The sequence below is a fragment of the Rhineura floridana genome, chromosome 2, assembly GCF_030035675.1.
Source record: "Rhineura floridana isolate rRhiFlo1 chromosome 2, rRhiFlo1.hap2, whole genome shotgun sequence".
NCBI classification, from domain to species: Eukaryota; Metazoa; Chordata; class Lepidosauria; order Squamata; family Rhineuridae; genus Rhineura; species Rhineura floridana.
In genome coordinates this window covers 177,227,415-177,245,095 of record NC_084481.1, presented here as the reverse complement: position 1 = coordinate 177,245,095, position 17,681 = coordinate 177,227,415, and the positions used below count along the sequence as shown (strand labels likewise).

The window sequence follows — 17,681 nt, the reverse complement described above, 5'->3', positions numbered from 1 at the left end:
TCTCATGTGACCAAGTAGAGAGTTTTAAACACTCCAGAGTGCCCAGTGTTTGGGGTGTCGTGGCATTGTCACAGGAGCCTGGCCCAGAGCTCCCCCTGAGGCATGTACAGGGCTTCATAATGGTATAGCATCCCCCCTCTGGGAGAAGCCTGGCATCTGATCCTGAGGGGGCTCCTGTAGCTCTCAGACCTGTTCTTGGGCAAATGGATCTTATTCCTGGGTGGTGCATAGCTCTTTGGTCTAGGGATCCAGAGAGGCCACTGCCACCAACTTGTCCAAGGGGATGATGTGCCACACAAAAGGGTCTGGCTGGGGCTCATTGCATTCTGGCTTTCAGGAGAGGGCATCCACCCTGCGGATGCAGGAGAACTTGAAGTGGAACCTGGCAAAGAATTGGGACCAGTGTATGTGACACTGATTCAATTTGCTGGCCGAATTGAGGCTCTTGAGGTTACAGTGGTCAGTATGGACCACCACTATGTGCCACACTCCTTTGAGGAGATGCTGCCAGGTTTCTAACATGTCACGGATGGCCAATAGCTCCTCCCAGAGCGTGTAATTTTGTTCAGATTTGGCTAGCTTTCGGGAGAAGTATGCACAAGGATGCAGCCCTCCCCCTTCCTTGGAGGGCTGTAACAATATTGCTCTAATGGCTACATTCCAGGCATCTGTTTCCACCACAAAAGGCAGGTGGGGGTCAGAATGTTGTAGTATTGGTTCCAAGGAGAACAATAACTTTAGATGATCAAAGTCCTGTTGGGTGGGTTTGGTCCATCGAAAGCTGCCAGTTCATTTTGGGCAGTCTGTTAGTGGGGCAGTCATGTTGGAGAAGGCAGTGATGAAGCGTCTATAGTAATTGGTGAACCCCAGGAAATGCTGTAGGTCCTTTTTGGTTTTGGGGGGCACCAGGAAAGCACACTATGCACCTTTTCTGGGTGCATCTCTACTCCTGTGGGGGTAATATATCCCAGAAAGTCCAGAGTGGTTAGATCGATCCCACACTTCTCCAACTTGGCGTACACATGATGCTCTCTCAGTCTGCATCACAGCCCTCACATGAGCCTCATGTTGTTCTGGGGAGTCAGAGTAAATAAGGATGTCATCTAAATAGACTATCATAAAGCAATCTAAGTAGTCTTGAAAGATGTCATTACTAAAATTCTGGAACACAGCTGGAGCATTTGATAGTCCAAAAGGCATGACCATACTCGAAGAGGTACTCGAAGTGGCCATACAAAGTCTTGAAGGCAGTTTTCCACTCATCCCCTTCCCAGATCCTGACAAGGTTGTAGGCTCCTCGCAGGTCCACTTGGTTTAGATCTTGGCCTTTCACAGTTGCTCCAACATCTCGTTGATAAGGGGGAATGGGTAGCTGTTGGGGATGGTGATTTTATTCAGCTCCCGGTAGTCATGGCAGGAACCAAGTTCCCACTTTTTTCTTGACAAATAGCAAAGGGGCCCTGGCCGGGGACTTCGATGGTCGAATGAAACCCTGCTTCAAGTTAACATCGAGGAAATCCCTTAGAGCAGCCAACTCTGGCTCTGACAGCAAGTAAGTGTGACCAGAGGGAATCCAGACCTCTCTATGGCACAATCATATGGCCGATGGGGGGGGGGAACTGGTCTGCTTCCTTCTTGTCAAACACATCAGCGTAGTCCTGGTACTTTGCAGGCAGGGGGGCTGGTGCAGCAGACACTGGAGTCACTGCTGCCACCACTGTGGTTGCTTCCATGGGCTGACAGTGCTGCTGACAATAGCCTGACTGGAACATTACCGAGGCCTCCCCACAGGGGATAATGGGATTGTGTAATGTCAGCCAGATCATTCCAAGACCACTGGGAAGCATGGCAAGGTAGCCAAGTAGAAGGACAGCTTCTGAAGCTGTCCAGGTACCTCCACTTGCAGCCTGACAGTTGTCTGTGTGATGGCCCCCAAGGACAAGGGGCTGTCCATTCATGGTCTCCACAGATAGAGGCACCTCCAGTGTAGTGATGGGGATGATGCGTTGCTTTGCAAAGCCCAAGTCCATGAAGTTGCTGGAGGCTCCAGAATCTATCATAGCTAGCACTTGGGCACTTTTTCTGGATAGCAGACCCTGACAGACCACCAGCTGTAAGGCTGGCCTGGGTGGGGCAGGAACATCATGAGATCCTTGACTTATAGTTGATCCCAGCTTGTAGACCTTTACAAGAGCTGGGATTTGTAGCTTTCCTGCACCGGGGCTTTCTCTAACTTGGAGGGGCAGGCCTTTACTAAATGTTCCGCTTTCCCACAATACATCTTTATGCCCCTTGTCTTTCTCCTCCATCAGGCATGGCCACACCCCACCAATTTGCATGGGCTCCTCCCCTGACAAAGTGGAGGTTCCCACGCTAGGAGAGAAGCATGTGCAGGGGAGAGATATGGCGGCCACAGCTGAGTTGAGGAAACCTAGTGCTCTAGGCAGCGACCTTCAAGTCTGCTGTCTATCTGTAGGCACAGCTGGATGAGTTCTGATAAGGTGCTGGGAGCCGGAGTTCGTGCCAATTCATCCAGAATCTCATCACTGAGGCCCTTTTGGTATTGGTACATCTGAGCTGACTCATTCCAATCTACTTCCTGTGCCAAAATTTGAAATGTATTAGAATAAGTCCCAACTGACTTTTTTCCCTGGCACAGTTTTCCCAGGTGAGCTACAGTGACCTTTTGCTGGGGATCCCAAAAGATTTCTGCCATGGCAGCAATGAAATTGTTACAGTGTGTCAACACAGGGTCATCCCGAAGCAACATTGGGGTCAACCGCTGGGCTGCCTTCTTTTCCAGTAGGCTGATTGCGAAGGCCACTTTCAGCGAGTCGTTGGGAAGGTCTGACTGCCACACTCTGATGTACGGGTCACACTGTATGATGAACTTTGCTTCCCACAGTATCAGAGTGAAAGCCAGATTGGTGTCTTGACACGGGGTGTAGGCATTGGCTGAGCTGGAGGGGCCCCCCATTGCAAGGCTATCACAGTGTTCCCGAGTAGGTCACTTGGAGTTGCAGGTTCTGGTTCTCCACTTGGAGGGTCTGGGTTTCCTTTTGAAGAGTCTGGATCTCGGTGTGGAGTTGCTGGAGCTCAGCTATCAGGAACTCTAGGGAGCTCTGACAGCCCTCCCACATCCTGCTGCTTGCTTCCATCTCCGTCATGGTGTTATTGAGTAGTGGAGGTAGTGGCTGCGACAAGCTATCCTGCCTGAAGTCAGTCACAAATGAAGAGCTGTGCTTTTCTTTAATAGGCTTATTAAGAGATTTCAGTTCAGAGGTCTTCATGAGCCAGCTTACAGGTTACACAGGGTTCAGCATCATTACTAGGCTTGATTAGAGAAGACTACAGTACTTTAAGACATTGCCACAGCAACTAGTTTCACCCCCTTACCCAGCTTAAATAAGGTTAACCCTGCTGGGAGTGCATGAGCACCTGAGAGCTCCACCTGAGGGGAGCCATTGGTGCACATTGTTTTTGTCAGCACTGGCACCTCCATAAGAAAAGCGAGGGCAGCTGCTCTGCCTCAGTAGGACCGTCCTTGTCAGAGGGAGGATTTAGAAAGGGAAGAGGCACCAGATATCATATTGCAAACATACATTGGATAATGGAACGGAGCAAGGAATTTCAGAAGAAAATCACCCTGTGCTTTATAGATTACAGCAAAGCCTTTGACTGTGTAGATCATGAAAAACTATGGAATGCTTTAAAAGAAATGGGGGTGCCACAGCATCTGATTGTCCTGATGCACAACCTATACTCTGGACAGAATATGGAGAAACCGATTGGTTCCCAATAGAAAAGGGTGTGAGACAGGGGTGTATTTTATCACCCTACTTGTTTAATCTATATGCAGAACATATACGGAAAATGGGATTGGACCAAGATGAACGAGGAGTGAAAGTTGGAGGGAGAAATATCAATAATTTAAGATATGCAGACGATACCATACTACTAGCAGAAACCAGTAATGATTTGAAATGAATGCTGATGAAAGTTAAAGAGGAAAGGGGAAAGCACAAAAGCAGGACTACAGCTGAACATCAAGAAGACTAAAGGAACATCAAAAAGACTAAAGGAATGACAACAGAAAATTTATGTAAGTTGACATTGAGGACATTGAAATTGTCAAGGATTATCAATACCTTGGCACAGTCATTAACCAAAATGGAGACAATAGTCAAGAAATTAGAAGAAGGCTAGGACTGGGGAGGGCAGCTATGAGGGAACCAGAAAAGATCCTCAAATGCAAAGGTATATCACTGAACACTGAAGTCAGGATCATTCAGACCATGGTATTCCTGATCTCTATGTATGGATGTGAAAGTTGGACAGTGAAAAAGCTGGATAAGAGAAAAATCAACACATTTGAAATGTGGTGTTGGAGGGGAGCTTTGCTGATACCATGGACTACAAGAAAGACAAATAATTGGGTGTTAGAACAAATAAAACCAGAACTAGAAGCTAAATGATGAAACTGAGGTTGTCATGCTTTGGAGACATATTGTGAAGACATCATTCACTAGAAAAGACAATAATGCTGGGAAAAACAGAAGGGAGTAGACAAAGAGGAAGGCCAAAGAAGAGATGGATCGATTGCATAAAGGAATCCACAGACCTGAACTTACAAGATCTGAACAGGATGGTTCATGACAGATGCTCTTGGAGGTTGCTGATTCATGGGGTCACCATCAGTCATAATCTGCTTGAAGGCACATAACAGCAACAAAGGTGTGCCCACTCCACCTTCCAAGCAGTATCAAAGGACTGTGGGAAGGGGACCAAAACAGGTTTAGACTGAACTGAAGGGAAAGCCTTCTTAGCACCAACAGAATTTACATCCACAGCTTCCTGTGGAGTAGCCTCCTCAGCTGAAAGTTGTAGAACCCTACAAGTCTTGACCAACAGAAGCTGAAAAATGTCTGATTAAAAAGAACCCCAGCAGCCGCCAACTTCTCACTTCAAGACTCCCTCACAGCCACTCACTCACTCTTACTGACAATGAGTAACAGGATGAAAACAAACTGGGGAGGAAGAGATAACAAAGACAAGCACCAGGTAAGAAGGGAGAGGAAAATAAACTCACAAAGAGGTGGAAATGCAAAGGAGAATAGAAGGGTAATGTAGAAGCCTGAAGGACCCTGCTGTCCATGACCACAGGCAGGGTCAGACTGGGAGGTGGAATGACTCCTCTCCCTAGAGAGGAGGCAAAGGATTCTGCACCCTGCCTGTCAATCCCTTCAACAGAATGTATTCCACTGTCAACAGGCAAATATTAGAACTTGGGGCCATCCAATGAACCTGAATGATAAAAGATTCAGGACAGACAAAAGAAATAACTTCACAAAGCACATAGTTAAAACTATGGAATTCGCTCCCACAAGATGTAGCGATAGCCACCAACTTGGATGCCTTTAAAAATAGGTAGACAAATTCATGAAGGATAAGGCTATCAGTGGCCATATTCTACCTCCACTGTCAGAGGCAGTTAAATTACATATGCATTGTATTTTAACTTTTTAATGTACCCCCCGATCCTGGGATTGCTGCTGTAATGAAGAGCAGGCAATAAATGTTTCAAATAAATAAATGTATTGTCCTAGGTAAAACAATTTTACAGGGTCACTTTATCCAGTGCTTTTTTTTTGTACAAGATGAGGTGCAGGTACTCATATCTTGATAAAAGCAAAATACTTGCCATGGGCAGCAAAAAAGAGGCACCAGTACTTCATATCAGTGAAGTACCATCACAAAAAAAGTATTGACTTAACCTATTTACACCCTTAAAATGAGTGTGAACCATCTTTTTACCTCATATACTTTTAAACTTTTTTTTAAAAAAAGGTTATAATCAAATATAAGAAAAAACATAACTTATCACAACTATTACACATCTGTTGAAACATTTGGGACTCAGAAGAGAAAAAAGGAGAATACAATTTGTAAGCTAGAAGCATGTTCTATCAGCTCTTACACAAAGCACTGCATAATAAATAATGTTCCGTCAGGCTATATGTTAATTTCTTGCTTTGTGCATTAGCTGTGCTTATTCTATGCCACACTTTTATCAATCTCTATTTTTATATTTTAAATCTATTAAGCAATGCCAGCTTGAATTTCCTTTGAATAGTGCTGCAGGTTAGGTTTCAAAAAATAGGACAGTACAATCTTTGAGGGCTAATATTTTTGTCAGCTAATTAATATGGATCAGTTGAGTTTTGCAAATATCTTTTTTAATGTTTGTATATATGTGAGTCACCAATAGAAGCCTGATCCCTACTCACATAGACAACAATTGCAAAACTCTACTGGCTTTCATAAGAAAAAAATGAGATCTGCAGCTATTTTGCAGTGCTGGTAGACAGGTACAAAAGGATTTCTTCTACTGCCATAGATCCAAACGTATGATGGATCCATGCTGAACCATTTTCTGGGTTTCCCAAATCTGTTATCACACATACAAGTAGAGGGCTTCATGCACGGACTTATATAAAAGCTGGGAAGAAGCTTTCCTATGTCTAGCTATGTCTTATGAATTGTGGCATTATAAAGGTCATGGTTATTCAACTCCAGATATTTATTCCTATATGTTCCTATATGCTCCTTTCCTCCTACAAAAGAGAACACACAATTTTTTCTGTCATGTGATAGGAGACTCTCCATTATATTTTGAGCTACTAGCAATCTTAATGGATTATGCCTGTGGAGGTAAATCCTTCACAAAGGAATTGTTTCCTTCCTCTAACATTAGCTCATTGTGTATAATATTAAGCCTTATCCCTTTCATGCATTTTTGTAATATTTTTTTCTAATTGCCACAAAAGGTCATTACAAGCAGCCATCCTGATCCAGTTAGGTGTTGCATATGCATACATGTTCATGGATATTAGGGTTTATTGAGTTTTCCCCATCTGCTGGTGACCCTTCTTCTCCCTTTACCCACTGAAACCAAAGGCTTGGAGGATTACAAGAATCTGATATTTATGCTTCTTTGAATCATGCCCAATGATTATATAGGGTAAAACAAATGACATCACCACAGAAGTTATTTGGCAGCTTCTCCCAATTCAGTGAGCATGACTTCTGCACTATCATCAAAAGTTCGAAGCCACAAAATGGGTATATTTTTTAAAACACATTGTGCTATAGCCAGATCCTTCGGTTGAATACCAAATATTTGAAACACTTGAAAAAAAGGCTACAAGAGTTCACTTCAAATGGGTTGATTGGCTGAGCCCATTTCTGCAGCTAAGCCATGAAGAGTCCTAGTTCAAATGTAGTCCTGATCTGATTGATCCTTTAGACCAGTGGTTCCCAACCTGGGGGCTGTGACCCCTATAGGGGCTGCAAAGTAATCTGGGGGGGGCAAACAGTAAATAAATGAGTTATTTATTTATTTTTAAAAAGTATTCCCTCCCTGGATGCTGTCTGCTTCCCACTGCTGCTTTAGACGACACCTCCCCCTTGCACCAAACAAAAGGGGAGAACTTTTGCTGAAGTGGCAGATTGTCTTTCAGGCATGACGAGGGCAGGTGTCTGCCTATAAAACACATGGCAAAAGCCGAAGGAGGCTGAGGATGGAGCTACCAGGAAGAAGAGGAGATTACTATTGCTGACTCCCATCTCCTCGCACTGCCACTGCTGACGACACCCTTGGTCAGAATGAGAGGAGAGGGCTTTTCATGAAGCAAAAAAAGAGCAAGGCTGGAAGGAAAGGCTGTTTTCCTCCTTCCTTCCAGCCAGCCAGCCATTCTTGGCTACTGCTTCGCTGTCACCTCCTTGTAAAAATTATTCTTATTTGCAAGGCCGCCCAGATCTCGCCTTCAGTCCAGACAGAGCTAAGAAGCAGTGAGGAAGAGCAGGACTTGCTCATCTATTTCTGAGGCTAGGTGTGTGTGCCAGCGTCTCTTCTTTCTTCCATCTACACTCCGCTCCCCCAAACTCTCTCTCCAAGATGCTGCGGCAGATGAGGGCTTCCACCCTCCCATGTGCCTGAATGCATGCACGCCTGCAGATGCTTGCAGGAGGGACAGGTGTCTTTGTGTGTGTACTAATCTGTCATCTGCTCCACTTGCATTCCCCAAGTGCATGCTAACCAAGTCATCAGTTCTGAGGATCATCCCAAGGCCTAAAAGCACTAACCCTTCTCCTTAATCTGTGCACCTTGTTGTCTGCAGTACACAATCTAGCATTCCTATCACCAACACATTGCTGCTTCTTGATTATTATTAAAAAGACAAAAGAAAAAAACCTCATCAGGTTGGCTGAGGCTGGGATTCTAGTATTGCAGCAGACTTTTATTTATTTATTTATTTATTTATTATTGCATTTATGTCCCACCTTTCCTCCACGTTGCTCAAGGTAGTGTACATGGTTCCCACCCCTTTTCCATTTTATCCTTACACCAACCCTGTGAGAAAGGTCAGGCTGACAGACTATGTCTGGTCCAAGGTCACCCAGTGGGCTTTCTGGCTGGGTGGAGATTTGAGCCTGGTTCTTAGTCCAACATTGTCACCCATTGGTGTTGGGAAACAGGACTGTACATCTTCAGGCTGTGTGTGTAGGAGGGAGGGGGATACCAATTTGATTGGATTTTTGCATTAGGAAAAGAAAGCAACACCTCCCTGTCTGTAGGGAGCTTTTATGAAAAGGGATATTTGGAGATGTGGAGACAAAAATTACAATTAACATGGGGGTGGTTGTGAAATGTTTTAAGCTTACAAAAGGGCTACCATACTCATAAAGGTTGGGAACCACTGCTTTAGACTTTGGCATTCCATGAGAAAATGTCAGAAGCACAAGCAAGCCACAGGTTACAATATTTATATTGAGTAAGATTCTGGTGTCAGATTTGCCTGCATTTACTCTTTTACGTAGGGCCTGACCCGTTTGTATTGTGTAGAATGCAGGAGGGCATTGGTGGCAGATTTTGCAATATATCATACTGGAAGAGAAGCAGGTGAATGAACCAAAGATGTTGTGGCTGACTATTAAATACAGTAATAGCGTTGCCTGTTTAGATATGGGGACAGAGTTGGCACTTAAGTTTGTTGCTGGGTCTGACCGCTGTAATTATACAGCCACGAGTGTGGTTGTATACTATAGCCAGCATGGCTTTTTCGCAATCCGTAATGCTAAGTTGAAAATACCCTCCATGCCATTCTGATGCTTCCCATAAGCTCATTTCAAAACAAAACAGTACAAAACTTACAGTCCTGAACTCAGAAACACTTGCTTAACAACCCTGTAAATTTTCATGGCAATACTCAAAACAGTCAGAGAGACTGAGAGTTCAAAGTCTAAAAAGAGAGGGGAAACCCCCCCCTTTTGGACTTTTTTCTGTCAGTGCTTTCATAATTTGTGGACATTAATTAAAAATCAGCCATGTTCACAAAGTACTTGTAATCCTATTACTGACCTTGCTCCATACTCTGACCTTCATCTTCTGCAGTTTAAAAGTTAAAAAAATGCCAGGCCAATTTTTAATTAATTTAAGAAATTTAGCATTGGAGTCAATGATAAGCCTGGGCATGCTCAGTAAGAACCAACTGTCAATGTTCTAAAAGCCACACTCACAGCCACTTAGATTGGCTAATCAGGGAGCCACATCCACGCCAGACCTTTATTTCACTTCAGACAGTCATGGTTTCCCCCAAAGAATCCTGGGAAGTGTAGTTTGTGAAGGGTGCTGAGAGGAGACGCCTCTATTTCCCTGACAGAGCTCCAGTGGCCAGACTAGTTTAACAGTCAGCCGCTCTGATTGAAGCTCTGTGAGGAGAACAGGGCATCTCCTAGCAACTCTCAGACCAATAAAAAGGCTTTGAAATTAATAAAAATAAATTTGACACAGATTTCTAGGATGAATAATGAAATATAATTTTCTAGGTTAGATTCTCTGTAGAAACAGTAGTAACACAGGAAAGAAGCAAAGTATTAAGAACACCAACAAACATACAAAAATATAATTCCCCATCTTTGCAGATGGCAGGTATTGCCACCACTCACCATATGCTCAGAGGCAAGGGTTTTTTTGCCTGTTAGTGAATTATGTCTCTGTTCTGTGGCCCATTGTAGTTAGGTTGGGGAGCTATCTGTAAACAAGGACTGGCCTATAACCCAAGATCTCTGAGAAGAAAATATAAGTCTTCAGATGGGCTATAGATTCTTGATGATACACTGAAGTAATTTTAGATTGCACTGTAGGCACAAAAATCTGACATCAGAAATGGCAATATTCAGAAATTAGTATGAGAGCACTTCAGCTTACCAGCTCACTCTGGTACTAACATTAAGATTGCCATATTTGAACAAAGGAACTTGAAAGGAAGACTCCTTTAGGAAACAACCCCTGAAGAAGTTTAATTCTATTTATTTGAATCTAAATAGAGGCAAAGATTTCTTGTCATGCTACACGTTAACACACTCATCTCAGCTGTGCTGTAAATCTGCTGCGATAAAATGTTGTGTTGCCTAATTAATATGCATATAAGTTCTAATTCAATCATTACTGATTGTACTTTTTTAATCTCATTGCCATTCAAAGCTATTCTCTTTCTCTCTTTCATCAACTCAGATTTTACTCCAAGCATCCGACAAGGTGGGCTTTACTCCTTGACAACTTTGGCTAAATGAGTTTGAAAGACTAAACTGGGTAGAAAGATTAAACCGGTTAATCTTTAAGATTCCACAGGACTGTTCGTTGCAAGAGACTAACATGGCTACCGCTCTGGAAAGGGATATTTTTTGTGACACCTACAAATAAATATGTAGCAAGTCAAAAACTTACCTGCTTTCAGTGTCTCCATGTCAACAATATTCTTTTGGTAGAACGTTCTAAAACACAAAGCAGTTGTGTCACCATCTGCTGACATCTTCTCTGCTGCTTGCTTAAACATGTCCACCATGCCATGCAGGACACTATCTAAGTTGACTGTAGATGTTGATGGTGAAGTCATGGTTAAGGATATGGAAATAGCGGTACTACAAGTTGGACAGGACTTCACAGCTTCACATTTAATTTGGAAGCTCTCAAGTGATCTCACCAACACATCTTTTTGCCTTTGCTGGTGCTCATCTACTACAGCAATGACATGCCATTCAATGGATGCAGCTCTGGGAAGGAAAGGCACAACAACCACAGTCAGTTCTCCATATGTTGCAGGTACATCATTATTCATGTCTTCGTCTTCTGTCTAGAAATTAAAGAGACTACTTTTAGTATTTAAAAGCTCTTGTACATACAACAGTATGTAGCAGTGCAATATTAAATGAGAAGCAGCATTAACTGTTTATGCAGCAGGGGATTATACAATTGCAATGATCAGAGAAACCAAGTCAACAAGAAGTTTTCATATCCATTCCAACATATTAAATTATATGGGATGTATATAATACACAATTTAGAATTGCTAATAGCTTTGGTAAGGAAGGGAAACTGCGCAGCTAGTTCTGCTTTTAAGATACACCATGAAAGGGACATGTCTTTTAGGGCAAGTGAAATCTTCATTTTGTAAACTAAATTTATATCATCAATTCAAATAAGCAGGGACAGGTGTGGTCAGTGCCTGGATGGGAGACCGCCTGGGAACCATATGTAAGCTGCCTTGGGTTTCAGTCATGAAAAGAATGGTGGGGTAGAAATGTAATAAATAAACAAATAATAAAAGACAAGATCTTCCATGCCATCTTACCACCTAGCAGTTACCACAAATCTCTCAGAAATGAGGGAGATCAATACAGGGAAATTAATCTAAATGCCAATTATTTCACTCTCTTACATTTTACTGGCAAGGGATGGATTAAGGATATTTAAAGTTCTCGGGGCTCTTGTTCTAGGTAACATTCCACATAACCACGCTGGTGTACACAAACAAGATATTTCCAGGATATTTCAACTACACAGCTTTGCTGATGGCCACATGCCACTGTGCTTATAGAAATGTGAAACCATCCACCATATTTAATATTTCCATTACTATCCCACCCTTTCACCAGGATCAGATGGCATACCAATGGAGTTGCTACAAGTTATTGAGACTGAATTTGTCCAAATGTTGACAAAAATTTGTCAACAAATATGGAAAAATAAACAATGGCCTACAGACTAGAAGCGTGCAATATATCTCCCAATTGCAAAGAAATGGGATCCCAGGGAATGCAATAATTATCGAACCATTGCCTTAATATCCCATGCAAGTAAAATAATGCTCAAGATTTTACAACAAAGGCTGTTACCGTATATGGAGCGAGAAATGCCAGATGTCCAAACTAGATTTAGAAAGGGAAGAGGTACCAGAGATCATATTGCAAACATATGTTGGATAATGGAACGGACCAAGGAATTTCAGAAGAAAATCACCCTGTGCTTTATAGATTACAGCAAAGCCTTTGATTGTGTAGATCATGAAAAACTATGGAATGCTTTAAAGGAAATGGTGGTGCCACAGCATCTGATTGTCCTGATGCACAACCTATACTCTGGACAAGAGGCTACTGTAAGGACAGAATATGGAGAAACCGATTGGTTCCCCATCAGAAAGGGTGTGACACAGGGGTGTATTTTATAACCCTATTTGTTTAATCTATACACACAACATAGCATACGGAAAGCAGGACTGGACCAAGATGAAGGAGGTGTGAAAACTGGAAGAAGAAATATCAACAATTTAAGATATGCAGATGATACCACACTACTAGCAGAAACCAGTAATGATTTGAAACGAATGCTGATGAAAGTTAAAGAGGAAAGCACAAAAGCAGGGGTACTACAGCTGAACATCAAAAAGACTAAAGTAATGACAACAGAAGGTTTATGTAACTTTAAAGTTGACAATGAGGACATTAAACTTGTCAAGGATTATCAATAAGTTGGCACAGTCATTAACCAAAATGGAGGCAATAGTCAAGAAATTAGAAGGCTAGGACTAGGGAAGGCAGCTATGAAAGAACTAGAAAAGGTCCTCAAATTCAAAGATGTATCACTGAACACTAAAGCCAGGATCATACAGACCATGGTATTCCCAATCTCTATGTATGGATGTGAAAGTTGGACAATGAAAAAAGTGGGTAAGAGAAAAATCAACTCATTTGAAATGTGGTGTTGGAGGAGAGCTTTGCACATACTATGGCCCGCGAAAAAGACAAATAATTGGATGTTAGAACAAATTAAACCAGAGCTATCATTAAAAGCTAAAATGATGAAACTGAGATTATCATACTTTGGACACATAATTAGAAGACTTGTTTCACTAGAAAAGACAATAATGCTGGGAAAAACAGGAGGGAGTAAAAAAAGAGGAAGGCCAAACAAGAGATGGATTGATTCCATAAAGGAAGCCACAGACCTGAACTTACAAGATCTGAACAGAGTGGTTTATAACATGCTGTTGGAGGTTGCTGATTCATAGGGTTGCCATAAGTTGTAATGGACTTGATGTCCCGTCCAGAGTCGATACCAGGAGACTGAGACGCTGGTGCAAGTAAATCTCGTTTTATTAGAGTAATGGATACATCAAAAGCAGTGTGCTTCATAGAAAACCCTACATTAACTCACTAGGAATCCCTAACTACACTCTTGACATGCTCTGTGACGTAAGAAGAAAGTTGACTCAACCCCCCCTCAATACTCAGCAGACTTATATAGGGAAAGTTTTTGAGCGCAATCTCTCACTCCTTCGCACACCCGCCCTCTGCCCGGTACGCTTTTCCCACCGCTGAGAGCGAGGTGAGGGGGGACGAGCCTCCATGGGCTCATCAGACAAAACAGGGTCCTTATCAACAGTCTAGGAAGTAGAGGGCTGAGAAGCGTCAGGCGTCTCTAAGTTACTGCGGGACGAAGGGGGGTTACTGCTAATTCACAGCTTGGGAAAGGAGGAGTTACTGCTCTTTTGGAATCCTCCCCTAACTGATCCGTTGGGATGGTTGAAGGCTGAGCACTGTCCTCAAGGGGGGCTGGGTCACCCGTGGGAATTGGCGGAGCATCTAACACACTCCTTTCCCTAATGTCTGGAGTAGACACAACAACAGCTGAATCTTCTGCGCCTTCTGGCAGTTGAGGCGTCTGCAACTCATGCCTTCCCCCTCCCTGCCCTTCCAGAGAGAGCTGGGGCTCAACACTTGAAGGCACATAACAACAACAATCCCACCTTTCATCAATTCATGAACCCAGGATGGGTTGCACAACATAAAATATAACAACAAAATATAACAGTCAATAAAAATAGCAACTAGGCACTTAGGAAGTTGCCTTATATTGAGTCAGACCATTGGTCAATTTACTTTAGTTTTGTCAACACCGGCAGCTGCCTTGGAAGGCTATAGTCATAAGAACATAAGAAGAGCCTGCTGGATCAGGCCAGTGGCCCATCTAGTCCAGCATCCTGTTGTCACAGTGGCCAACCAGGTGCCTGGGGGAATACCGCAAGCAGGACCTGAGTGCAAAAACACTCTCCCCTCCTGAGGCTTCCGGCAACTGGTTTTCAGAAACATACTGCCTCTGACTAGGGTGGCAGAGCATAGCCATCATGGCTAGTAGCCATTGATAGCCCTGTCCTCCATGAATTTGTCTAATCTTCTTTTAAAGCCATCCAAGCTGGTGGCCATTACTGCGTCTTGTGGGAGCAAATTCCATAGTTTAACTATGCGCTGAGTAAAGAAGTACTTCCTTTTCTCTGTCCTGAATCTTCCAACATATCTTAAGTCTTAAGGAGAAGGGCTTAGAAATAGGTACTACAAATAAATAAATGTTACTTATTGAGGAAGAATACATAAAAACTATATCATCATACCAAAAGAAATCAAAACTGTATTGTTTGTGTGTAACTAATGCAATTAAAGAAAAACAATGGATGGACAGAAAAAAATCCCACCAGAATCAAACCCAACTAATTCTGAACTAATGTGTTTGCACTCTGTTCCAGTCAGGAGCTCCAGCACTGCCATCTCTTTTTCTTTTCTATGGGTGGAAAGACTGTCATACCCCAGAACACTTGAGAAGGGAAATTTATGGCAAGTTCCATTTTTTCCATTTTGTAGTGGTTCTAGAATAGAGCAGTCTGAGATGCCGAAAAGCAGTTTACAGCATTACAGTCTCAAGCAGAGGAAACCTTCTTCAGGATATACTTCTCAAAGGTGAAATATGCCAAGGGTATGCATCAATTCATTAGAGCCTAGTAAAACTGTGGGTGGACTTCCAAGTAACTGTTTTGGCTAGTAACTCAAGAACAAGTCAAAAATAGCCCCTCAGAAGTCTCCTCGATTTATTTATTTATTGCATTTGTATACCGCCCCATAGCTGAAGCTCTCTGGGCAGTTTACAACTCTCTGGAAGACCATTGTCTGCTTTGATTGACAGAATTTTTGTTTATTATTTGTATTTATGAGTTACAAAAGTGAATGTTAAAGTGACTTACAACCCCCCCAATTAAAAACAAGTATAAAAGCAGGATAAAAACAACCTAAAATACAGAAATAATATATATGAAAAAACAGATCCAACACAACCACACTCCACTAAAAAATAAGCAGAAAATTAAGGTCCAAATGCCTGGAGAACAAAATGTTTTTTGCCTGGCTTCTAAAAAGAGATAGTGATGGTGCCAGGCATACCTCCCTGGGAAGAGCATTCCATGAATGGGAAGCCACCACTATTTTCATTCGCCACCCTCTGCACCTCCTTCTGTTGTGGTTGGACTGGGTGGTTTCCTTCTGGGTTGTAGTCCCCATGAAGATTAATGGTAAGGCAATTCATAAAAGGGGCTTCTCTCTTGTGGGATCTCTTAGTTTTTAGTTTAGTTTAATTTCATTTATAAACCGCCCATAACCAACGGCTCCCTGGGCGGTGTACAACATAAGATAATACAATAAATCAACAAAAATCACAAAATATAAAAAATACAGATACATAATAACAATAATGTAATATTAAGATCACTAAACCATTAAAACATTAAAATACTTTAACATGAATTAAAATGCCTGGGAGAACAGAAAGGTTTTAGCCTGGCGCCGAAAGGATAACAACGTAGGCGCCAGGTGTACCTCCTCGGGGAGACTATTCCACAATTCGGGGGCCACCACCGAAATAGTCTTCTCTGTAATAGTCTCCTCCTGGAGTTATGTCTATCTCCTTCACTGCTAGGATACAAATGTTAATTCAAGATCTTTTTGTTTACTGAGGCCTTTTCAGACTCATATGGTAATATTTACCCTAAATAGAAAGATGTGGACTGTGCTTTTAATGATTATGTTTCAGGAACATAAATCATGACATAGAGTTGGAGGCTGCAGAGGCTCCAACTAAGGAGCTGAGCCAAGTTCAGGGCTCTGAGCTGCTGGAGATTGGGAGACTGCCTGAGGCTGACAGACAGAAGCCCATAGAACAACCTCCCGTAGCACCAGGGCCTGAAAAGCCACAGCCAGGATCCTCACAAGCACCTTCCCCTGTGCTATCAAATGCCTCCCACAGCACCTCCCTGGTCCAGTGGCACAGGGAGCACTCGAGACAGGAGACCATGGAACATGGGGGAGTGTCCACCTTCAGACCAGAGGGTTGGCCCTTTAAGAAACTAAGTTCTCCACAAGAAGGTGGAGCCTGGAAGACACAGTCTGGTGGCAGAGGTTTAAAAAGACTCCATTTGCTTTCAACCTTTGTCAAGGCAAGTTGCTCACTTGGAACTCTTCATAGTTCAGCAACTCCTGACCTGTCTTGCTCCATGGGCTCCAGCTCCAGTGCCACATCCAGGACACTTTATTAATATTTTAGTTTTGTATTAGTTTTAATTATGGAGTAATCTAAATTTTGTTGTTTATTCTTTGCTGTATATCACCCTTGGCTCTGTTTGAGGAAGGGCAATTCATAAAAACAATAAATACAAAATATAAGAGTCGAGAGATTTCTGCACCTCCTTTGCTATTATACATATTGCATAGTTAAAAAATGCCTGAGCTCCATCCACAGAAAAATCGGGCTCCAAGGCTGATGAGTCCACTGCCAACATTCCTGGTGCTTGCAGCAACCTTGAGCATAGCGCACAGGAATAAACTCCCTCGTACACTACCCCTATATCTCATCCAACCTGATGACCACACATTGAGATGGACTGCAGGAAGACACGGGCTACCGCTGGGCAATGCAAGTGTTGCGTTGCTGCTTCTGACCCAAAGATGAGGAGAGGAGTAGGAAGGCATTTCAGTGAATGCTAGATCAATCTCTGTTACCACAGTGATAAGTGGCTTCCCTTTCTGTGAGGGGTGGATGCAATCTGTTTAAACATGTATCACGTTCTCACTCATTTTTTAAAGAAATGTTTATCTCCTTGCTGCTTTTACTTTCTTTTGCCTTTCTGGAGAGAAACCACATGCTAAGCAATGCTGATATTAGCGACTGAGGCTTCCTTTCTTTACCATGTATTGGTAACAACTTTTTTATATACCAATTTGCTTACATTGCAGTTCAGAATAGTAAATACTCCACAGTGTCTGACCTCTGAATGGAAAAATAATTACAAGTTAAAACAGTAATTTTACCTGGGGTCGATAAGGCCATAACACTCACTCTGCCTTCAATTCACATGCTCAATTTTCATCCACTCACTCTCGACTTCGAGAGGAAGAAATAATGACAGGTTGCAGGCACTTTATTTCAAATTTCACTCACAAAGTTATTGACAAGCATTTTT

At 42.6% G+C, this 17,681-nt stretch overlaps 1 protein-coding gene across 3 annotated transcripts in view; it reads right to left on the bottom strand.

The window, feature by feature from the left end:
- Positions 1 to 17,681, bottom strand: part of DPH6 (diphthamine biosynthesis 6) — a 374,050-nt gene that overhangs the window by 78,610 nt on the left and 277,759 nt on the right. For all 3 annotated transcript variants that reach the window (XM_061611524.1, XM_061611525.1, XM_061611526.1), the window contains exon 14: positions 10,790 to 11,195. In XM_061611524.1, coding sequence (XP_061467508.1) covers positions 10,790 to 11,195 — 406 coding nt within the window. The remainder of the gene's footprint in view (positions 1 to 10,789; positions 11,196 to 17,681) is intronic.